The sequence below is a fragment of the Cetorhinus maximus genome, chromosome 10, assembly GCF_964194155.1.
Source record: "Cetorhinus maximus chromosome 10, sCetMax3.hap1.1, whole genome shotgun sequence".
Lineage (NCBI taxonomy): Eukaryota > Metazoa > Chordata > Chondrichthyes > Lamniformes > Cetorhinidae > Cetorhinus > Cetorhinus maximus.
Genome location: NC_135888.1, coordinates 13,981,484 through 13,991,728, shown reverse-complemented (window position 1 = coordinate 13,991,728; position 10,245 = coordinate 13,981,484). Strand labels below are relative to the sequence as shown.

Here is a 10,245-nt window from a genome sequence, read left to right as displayed (position 1 = left end):
CTTCTAAAACCGGAAGCGGAATTTCCGCTAAGGTCAAAGGTAACCGAGCCTTAGCAACGGCCTGGGTCTCGGATACCGTTACCAGGGCAACGGATTCCCAACCGCAGGAACCATCTGCAGGGACGGCTGCTTCGAGGAGTTGCGCTGTGTAACGGTGTGACATGTGTAAACATCTGTGTTTTTATGGCTAAAACTTAAGGTAAAAACGCTAAGGAAGAAAAAGGCACGCACGAGTTCGTGCACTTCTGAGTTTAAGGCGATAAAGTGACCCCAGGAAACAGGGATTGAAGCTCAAGCATTTTCTCGAGTTTTGTCGTGGTTAAGAAATGCGGTAAATTACATTCGTCTGGTTTCTACTCACAAGAGTGGAACGTGTTTTACTAGGGGAGATGCTGGGGTAGTGGTAATTGTCGCTGTGATAGTGATCCAGCTAATGCTCTGGAGACAAGAGTTGGAATCCCACCAAGGCAGCTGGTGTAATTTAAATTCAATTAATAGTTACCATGAAATGTTTTTTAAAAAAAACGTCTGGTTTGCTAATGGTCCTTACCTGGCCTGGTTTACATGTGACTCCAGACTGCCCAACAAGGACAATTTGGAAGTTGCAACAAAAGCCAGTGATGCATCCCATAAACTAAATCTGCTTAAAGTGACCTGCTTCCTTTCAAACGGGCTGTTGGAGTAGTATAATATAAACCCTTATTTCTCCCCACAGTGAGTTCATCTAGCTGACAGCGCAGTTAGTCTGTGTGATCATCTAGCAGCAGTCAATCAGCCTCGGGCAGTGTGAACCTAGAATTCATCGTTGCTGATTAATCAGATATAACAGAGATGCTACCAGCTCCATTGTGGTCAGAGAATGATCGTGTTGGGGAGATCAGGGATTCCATGCTGATTAATCCTCTTTTAATAAAGGTAAGGACTTGAGGAGTCACAATACTGGCAGTTGAGCCAAGAACAAAATGTGAAATCAGCAAATACAAAAACAAAATACTGCAGATGCTGGAAAACTGAAATAAAAACAGAAAATGCTGGAAATAGTCTGCAAGTCAGACAGCATTTGTGGAGAGAAACAGATGTTATGGCACAGTGGATGGTTAATGCTGAGCTGCTCAAATCCCAAAGGGAAACTTGAAGCAACTGCCACAACTGTTTTGCAATTTGTATATATTTCAAGATGCATGCCTTGAATTCAACAGTAATAAGACCACCAAGTCTTATAGGCTTCTTACAAAACTAAATTAAACCTTTATTAATTAAAAAAAAAGATTTTAAGCACATACACAGGTTTACAAATTACTGCTATAATAACTTCTAGCTCCCCTGATTAATCTAACTCTCAGTTACACTCCATTAAAGCAACAGTAAGAAACATATATTTTAAAAGATCCAGGAAAAGTAATACACAATACCCTGAACAGTCAAATTCAAAGTTTTTCTCAGCTTCAGTTCCTTGTAGACAGTAGTTTGAGGCTTAGAGGCTAGAGGCTTTTCACACTTGTTAGACCTTAGAATACTTCCCCTTACACACAGCCTTCTCTCCTTTATACATATTTCCCCCTTTGAATGCAAATTCCCATTGTTTCACTATGTCTTTGGACTTTACCTCTCTAATAATGAAATCTATCATAGTCCCGATTTTACCAGTAATCTTTGGGAAAAATAAACTTCTCTTGTTTGTGTGAAACATTTCACCCTCTCTTTTGAATTCAAGCTAGTCTGGTTTATTTAAAAATGTAAATGCTCCCTTTACACCTCACCTTCTAAAACTTCACCCATGTTTACTTAATATTTCAAACCTAGCTTCTGATACATCAAAGCCTTCAGACCAGCTGCCTTTAATTTAATTAAGTCCCCCACACACACAGACCCAGACCCCACTATTACTCTGCTTTACAATAAATTCCAATAACATTATGAATTTTATTATATCTTCCTGACAGAGAGTTAACGTTAACTGAGGAACAGTTCTGATGAAGGGCCATCATTGACCTGAATTCTGTTTCTCTCTCATTTTGACTGTTAGAAATTAGCCAAATGTTAGTTGTAGAAATGGGGTTTAGATGATGACTTAGAGTTGCGTATGAGATATATACAAATAAATACTGCAATGCAATTTTATCACAGATTCTACTTTGAATATAGAAAAATATGCAGCAAACAGTACTATTTTTGCTGTCTCCTTAAGCAAATTTTCTGTGTAAAGTTTGTTTAGATATTTCAAAAAATATGCTTCTCTGTTTTCCACAAAGGGAAAATCAGAAAGTAAGTCCACTGGACCAAGTGCTCCCTATCTGGCTGGACCTCCCAGCAGCCAGTAAAAGTGCATCATTAGTAGAGATCTTCGAACAGTTCATGTTTATGACCTCTCTTCTTGGATGCTGCAGAGACAAAGGCAAACAAATGGGATTTTTTAAAAGTAGAAATTTAAAACAGAGAGTTAATTTAGAGTGGAACCAGTCAAGAGAGAGAAAAAGGAACACAGGGAAAAGAATCAGTGGCTTCTTTGATGGATCAGCTAGTTAAGAGAGCGAGTAGCCAAGCCTTAAAGCCAGAAAGATCCAAGGTCAGACCCCTAGTATGTCCACAATCATAACCAGGCCAGCAGTTTGAAAGCAATATCGGTCCCAGCAGCTTTGGGGCACATTGGCTATGGTTTCTACCTCTGATTAATACCAGGGATTCCTTCTGATAGTAAATGTGTTTGCATGCTGGACAAGAATAGGATGGAACCTGGCTGTACCACCAATCTCACCCCCCCCACCCACACATCTCCACCCCATCAAAAAATAATCTGTTGATACCTAGTGTGGAGACTCAGCCATGAAGACTGGCCACTTGAACATTGGGGAGAAAATAATTCAACTCAAGCAAGGAGTTGTTGACAGTCAAGAGAAAGAAGACCAGTGGAGAAACACTGCTGGAAAAGAAATACTAGATGACTGAAAGGGGAAAAGGACACATAGGCAGAAATTTCACTCTCTGTTGTCTTGCTACGGAATGATAATAGTGAAAAATTTAGAAAAAATTATGGCTGAGGCTATTCCCACGTTCCCTGATGGATGAGGTTTTAAAATGTGCTGCTCACATATTTGGAAAGCGAACAATAATAAGAGTTAATTACAAAATTACAGAAGTTTGTATGTATGGATTAAACTGAGAAATATCATTGTTCCCAGCATTTATTTTCTTTAAACAAAACATGGGATAATTATTCCATATTTAATAATAGAACTTTAAAAAAATATGTTAATTATTATTATTTGGACTGTGGAGCACATTGTAAAGAGCCTCAGTATTTAATACAAATTCCTCTTGAATCTACAGAGGTGTTTATCCAAGACTAGAAAATCTCCTCATTAATGATTAAGTACTTAATTCACTGGGTACATTTTAGCCCAGATACTGTCTACTATCTCACCAGTGAATTATGGAACAAATATGAATACAATTACAATTGTTTTATGCTCAATTTATATCTGGGATGAACCTAGAATAATAGATTTATAATTATTTACTGGACATACAATGGAAAATACAGGACAGTGTACTGATGATATGCCTAATGTGCTGTAGTTGATTTTTACTTTGAGAATTTCTCTTTCCTTGGACTTGAAAACAGCCTCACTGAACACTGGCTGTTGTAGTTTCAAACCTAATTTTATTATTCATGATATAATAATGAAAAGATCATCATAATAATGAGTTTCAAACTATAATCACCATACCACAGTAGTTTTATATGCATCCGTAGAGTAAAAAGTACACAGCAGATTCTTTATCTTACATCAGGTGGCGCTGGTGCAACAGCTAAGATCAGAAAGTACCCTACCCTGTAAGAAAATTAATGTTCTCCACAAAATAAGATTGGCAAATAGAAATGCTGCATATTTCATAATATTCGGTAGATGTTAAAATACTGTTGAAACATAGAGGCTTCTTCGTTTTGCATTAGCTACACAAATTACAATCTAATAAAATGGATGATACTCAAAAAGGATTTGCAAAAGTTTATGCAACTTAAAAAGGTAGACCTGATTACTAAGTGGTAATTAACTCTGAAAAGTATTGTGTCTTTCCACTAGTGGATTGAGCTTTGTATTCCAATTTCCTGCTGAGTATGCTCTTTAAAAAAAATTGTTATAGAAAAGAATATATACAAAATTTACATTACTGTGTCTCTTTCTATAATGAATACAAATAGGATGTTAGGGTGAAATAAAGAGGATGCTATAATGAATACAAATAGGGTGTTAGGGTGAAATAAAGAAGATGCTCTTGTGGAGCATAAGTAGGCCAGCTGGGCCGAATGGCCTCTTTCTGTTCTGTATGTTCCATGTAATTCTATGTAAATGCAAGCACAAGTTTTTTTTTAAACTATTCTTTGGGAGATTGCCTGAACCACCTTGATACTGATCCTGAAAGAATGTGGCTGCGATCTTGAAGGTTCCCATTAGCAGGATTAAGGAAAAAATAAATTCCTCAGTTGGGCAAGGACTGGAGTAGAACATAGTGCGCTACTGAGTCCCAAATTCAGAAGATTTTACCAGGCATCTCCTACTCTGTCATCCATGTTAACCAACAGGGAAAACTTACATTCCAACAAAGGTACCACATCTTCTGCACCACTAACATTTGTAATTTTTTTCCTTTTCAGTTCTTTGTTTCATATTAAAATTCCATCAGACTAGACAGGATGATAACACAATAACACAACCACATTACCAATCGTTACACTACAAATGTTCTGTTCATGTAGAATTACATAGAATGTACAGCACAGCAACAGATCATTAAGCCCAGCAGGTCCATGCTGGTGTTTATGCTTCAGACGAACCTCCTACGAGCCTACTTCACCTAAACTTATTAACATATCCTTCTATTCCTTTTCCCCTCATGTGTTTATGTAGTAAACATAACCTTTCAGCTGTACTGTAAATATATAAATACTGTAACAAAGCAAATTCCTCTGACATCAGATCTGTTATCAACTCCAAATAAATCTAATCAACATCAATAATAATTGAATAGTTAATTATGTAGTGCACAAGGAAATGAGACTCAAGAGGTTTCAGTGAACCCATGGAAACCTTTCATTCTTCAAATCCTAAGTAGGGACTAATTCTGCATTATCCAAAGTTTGTCAACTAAATAGAGATCACAGGAGGGTTGGTTTAATGTTGTAATCGTGGCTTCAGAATTTCAAATATTCTCCAATTGGCTTTCCTCTCCATACTTTAGATTTCCCGTTTCTTAAACAAGAGTTTTGAGTCTTTAGAGTAATAATTTCTTAGTAATAAACAAATTCACTCATATACAAATCAGTTACAAGTGCATTTGTGATTTTAAGAAAACTTGCAAAGACCTAATTTGTTCACAAAGGCTTTATTGATACATTTGTACTGATCACAAGAGAATTGAAAGCAATCACTTGACCTATTAATTCAGACATTTAGAGAGATCATAATTTCCCAACCCCTTGTAACATCAAATTGTTTTTTAAGCTAATTCAAAGGACTTTTTTAACTGTGTAAGAGGGTGGGCTTTGAATAAGTTAATATCACTTGTGCTCAATCTCTGTAACTTGCTCAGCACTACAGGCCTTCGGGATTCCAGCATTCCTCCAATTCTGCCCTTTTGTACATCACCAAGTTTGATCATTCCATGTTGTGCCTTCAGCTGCCTATGCCCTTAATATTGGAATTCCCTCCCTTCCCTCTCTGCCTCTCTGTCTCTCCTTCCTTCTTTAGGAAGCACTTTAAAAACCTACCGATACCTTTGATCAAGTAAGTTGTCCTAATATCTCTTTATGTGGTTCGATACCAAATTTTGTCTGCTAACGCTCCTGTGAAGCACCTTGGGACATTTTACTATGTTAAAGGTGCTATATAAATGCAAGTTGTTGTTTGTTTCACATGTTGATCACATTTTGTGTGAAGAATTTCCTGCTATCAGTTCTGAATTTATCTTTTACTAGTTTGAACTTGTATCCCCTAGTTCCACTCCAGCAGTTTAGTTTACGGTAAAATTCTGTGTTAACTTTCCGAGCCATTAACAATTATATAAGATCACTCCTCGAAAGCTTTCCTTCTTGGTTGAAAAGCTTTCCACATAACTCAGGCCCTTGGGTTCAGATTTGTAGTTCTTTTTGAAGTCACTAATTGTAGTTCAGATATTGTTGTCTAAAGAGGGTATGTTGCTGTATGTTGTGAACACTTTGAGGAAGTAGTCAATTGGAACATATATAGCGTTTACCTCAATTTCAAGTCTGTTTGTGTCCTTTGTGATTTCCACCTCTTCTCTGATTGCCATCTGTCTGATACAGAATTGAATTGTTTTTCCACTGTTATATTTGAGTCTTAGCTGCTAAGCCTTTTTCTAGGTATCTCATTGCCACTCTGATCTCCCAGTTAGCAGGTTTCTTCATTTTCATACATTCATCTCAGTGAGTCCTTTCACCCTATAGGATTTATACAGTCCGTTTTCCCTCTATCTCACTTATAATTTGTTCATGAATCAATGCTCCACATTGCATCTTCAAAGATGATCGACCTGTCTTCTGCAGAGGTGTTATTAAACAACTTTCCCAAGTTAATTGAAATGATCCTTACTTCATCAAATTTAGCCCTTTTAAAGTTATCTACACTTCTGATTTCCAGATCATGTCATTCTTTGGTCATTGTTCCCAGGGATGCTACTACTTTCATATTTGGTATACTTTCTGGGTCATTGGTGATTACCATATAAAAATGAGCATTGCCTCTGTTGTCTTCCTTGACACACTGGGTCAAGAAACAGTCTTGCACCACATCTATCAACTGTGACTACAGTCACATATGGTAGGTTTTTGAAAGTTTATATTAGATTGACAAAATAGTTTTATGGAAATTTTAGCTGAAGGCTTTCTGGAGATTTGGAGATTTTCCTCATAACTACCTTAGAAATTTAGCTACATGAGCTAAAACAACGCATTTTTGAATTACTGTTAGGGCAGCCAGTAAGAAATTGTTGGTGTCAGTTACAGCACTGTTTAAGATGTGAAGCATTGGAGTTCCAATCTGTAGGCCGATGTTTCATATCACGGTTTGGCTATTTTAACAGATTAGTAGAAACTCGATGACCTCAGCATTCTATATTATCTTATGGTCTTAGGGTAAAACCGAAAGAACAGGCAGGAGCTTATCAGAACCCTTTCTGTCTGTACCAGCCCAAATTCCAATTCAAGTAGCCTATTACATCTATCAACTTTTCTTTTATTTCACACAAAGAAAACTTGTTTCACATTTTTCATAAATGGCTCCTTAACATTCACAGGTCATATTATAACTTAATAATCATTGTAGAGAACATCTTGCAGTTAAGCTGAACAATTTACTCACACTGATCCCACAATACTTTGCAGGAATTGTAGGTTTACGTACAAAATGTGTCATTATGTTGGCTGGTTAAAGTGCGGATTTGCCCCATTACATGGCTGCTTAGAATTCAGCTGCATGGTGGATTTCCAGATGATATCTGAAATCACTAGACTTATAGCTTTAACAGTGGGCTTACACAATGTGTCTGCTAGAGAAGGCAATTACATTTGATTCCACTTACTGCAAATTACTTAACATCTTGTAGTTTACAATATGGGATCTATCTGCTTTAGTGTGAAGACCAATGCTGGCACAATCTACTGGAATGTGCTAAATAAAATAAAAGATGCCTAAACTTTAGAAAGACCTACATGTTCCTGATATTTGAAGGGCTGGCAGTCAATCTTTGATTAGGTACCTATCATTACCTAATTAAAACAACATATTTAAGCATACAATTGCTTTAATAACTCTTTATCTTTTTAAGTGCACCCCCATCCCCCCCACAACTGATTTGATTTCAATACATTACAAAATTATTTTTTAAAATAACTTTGCCTAGATTATAAAATTCATACTTTGGTTTTCAAGTCCCTCCATGGCCTCACCTCTCCCTGTCTCTTTAGCCTCCTCCGGCCATTTTTCTTTAACCTCCCTCAGCCCTACAACACTCCCAGATCTCTCAGCTGTTCCAGTTCTGGTGTCATGCACATCCCTCATTTAAATCATTTTGCCATTGGTGACTGTGTCTTCAGCTGCCTAGGCTCAATGCCTTGAAATTCTCTTCCTAAACCTCTCTGCCTCTCTACCTCCCTTTCCTCCTCTAAGACACTCCTTAAAATATGTGTCTTTGACCAAGCTTTTGATCACCTGTCTTAATATCTCCTTATGTAGTTTATTGTCAAATTTTGTTTGATAACACTCCTGTGAAGGGCCTTGGAATGTTTTATTACATTAAAGGCTATTCCAAAAGCAGCGAGTGAGATGAACTAGAATTCATTGCCTACGAGGGTTTTGGAAGAGGAACCAATCAATGATTTCAAAAGGAAGTTGGATGGGCACTTGAGGGAAATGAACTTACAGACCTATTTGGATAGAGCAGAAGAATGAGACTAACTGGAGTGCTTTACAGAGAGCTGACATGAACTCAATGGACCTAAGGGCCTGCTTCTGTGCAGTTATGACTCTATGAGCGGAATCATCCCAGATTTGCACTAAGTGTGGTAGCGGGTGTGAAAAAAGACATTTTACCTGCCGGCTGCAATGGCGGGTTTTCGCGCTGTATTGTCCCCTTCGGCCTCATTAATTATGCAGCCACAGGAAACGCGCCGTCTCACTGGCGGGCGGCCTCCGATTCGCCCGCCATGCCGTTGCCTCGCTGCTTCCTCATGCCGGGCGCTGTATTTAAACTACAGCCACACACAAACTTCTCAATGCTTGCAGCCCAAGACTGCTCCAGTGAAGCCATGGCTCCAAAAGCCAGCAAGAGTGCAGCCGCCCAATTCAGTGACGCATCCCTGGGATGCCTTTTGGATGCTGTGGAGGCCCGCTCTGATGTCCTCTACCCGGCTCTGACTGCGGGAGGTCCATCTGTCATGCCATTCCGGCTTGCGAGGTAGTGGCAGAGGTGGTCAGTGCCAATGCTGAGCATAAGAGGTCAGCCATCCAGTGCAGAAAAAGGATGAATGATCTCATCTGTGCCACCAGGGTAAGTCAACTATCTCATCACTCTCAACTCACACACTCACAAGCGCATCACACATTCACTGGCATCTCACTCACTGCCAGCTCAAGGGACATCACCATTCACTCTCATGCAAACCCTCACATCTTCACCTGGCCTCAGCTTCTCTGGAGACTGCCCCCTCAGCTCTCACCATCTTGAGGCCACTTGCACAAATCAACATGTGCCCCCACACTCACCCTGGGATACCCCTCTTCCTCAGTACAGCCTTCATCCTGCAGCCTCTTTGCTTGCCTGAGGCCACTTCTCCCCCTTCCCCAGGCGAGCCCTAGCCCTGCAGTCATTGTAAAGCCACCCCCGCCTTACAGCTGGTCTGGTAAGTAGAGACCTGCCTGTGAGCCCCCCCTAAAAGTGATGTGGTGCTGCCTGCGAAGCCTGGCGCTGATGACTGCGAGTGCTCTCGAAGCAAGATAGGCAAACAAACCTCAAAGTCCCGAGTGAAGAGCAGCTCGCCAGATGCACATCACTTGTGTACAGTTGTGAAACACGTTGGCGCCTGGATGACCCAGCGTGAGGGGGATGACTCCAGTGAGCAGGGCTAATAATGAGATGCTAAAGTATTGAAATTGGATTCCCGATGTGCGGTGGTGGAAAATGTGGCCCGCCATTGGTGGGCGGAGAGGATGAGTGCAAACTGGTTTCACGACAGCATTAATCCGCTTTTTGGCTTTCTCGCCATATTGTCCACTCACACCAGCCAACAGGACCAGACGATTCTGCCCAAGACTCTATACAAATGCAAGTTGTTGTTATTGTTAACCCAGAACTTGAAAAGGTCCATATTCATTACACACCATTAAAATTAAGCTACATTGTGTCATCTGAGTATTGCCAGAACACACAAAAGTTATTACCAAGTTGCATGAATTAAGAGCTCTGCTCTAAGAAGGACTTTAACAACATCTACAGGATTGTATGGTGGAATCTTCCGTTCCAGAGACTAAGTGCGAAGCAGGCAGGTTTCGTGATGCATTTGGGAAATCGCGCCCAATTTCATGCCCAGAAGTTCATTAATTATGCATTGGCGAGTGGCTCTTCGAATCGCATTATGGGGCGGGCACTCATTCGTCCACCCCGCCATTACCTAATGTGGTCGAAGGTCCTGCCGTCATATTTAAACACCATCTGAACACGTGTGCAGCT

At 39.7% G+C, this 10,245-nt stretch overlaps 1 protein-coding gene across 1 annotated transcript in view; it reads left to right on the top strand.

Moving 5' to 3' along the window:
* The first annotated feature begins 268 nt into the window (after positions 1-268).
* The window catches only part of cfap77 (cilia and flagella associated protein 77), a 226,351-nt gene continuing 216,374 nt past the window's right edge, over positions 269-10,245 (top strand). Inside the window, exons 1-2 of the mRNA XM_078549993.1 lie at positions 269-331; positions 716-915. Coding sequence (XP_078406119.1) covers positions 832-915 — 84 coding nt within the window. The 5' untranslated portion in view covers positions 269-331; positions 716-831. The remainder of the gene's footprint in view (positions 332-715; positions 916-10,245) is intronic.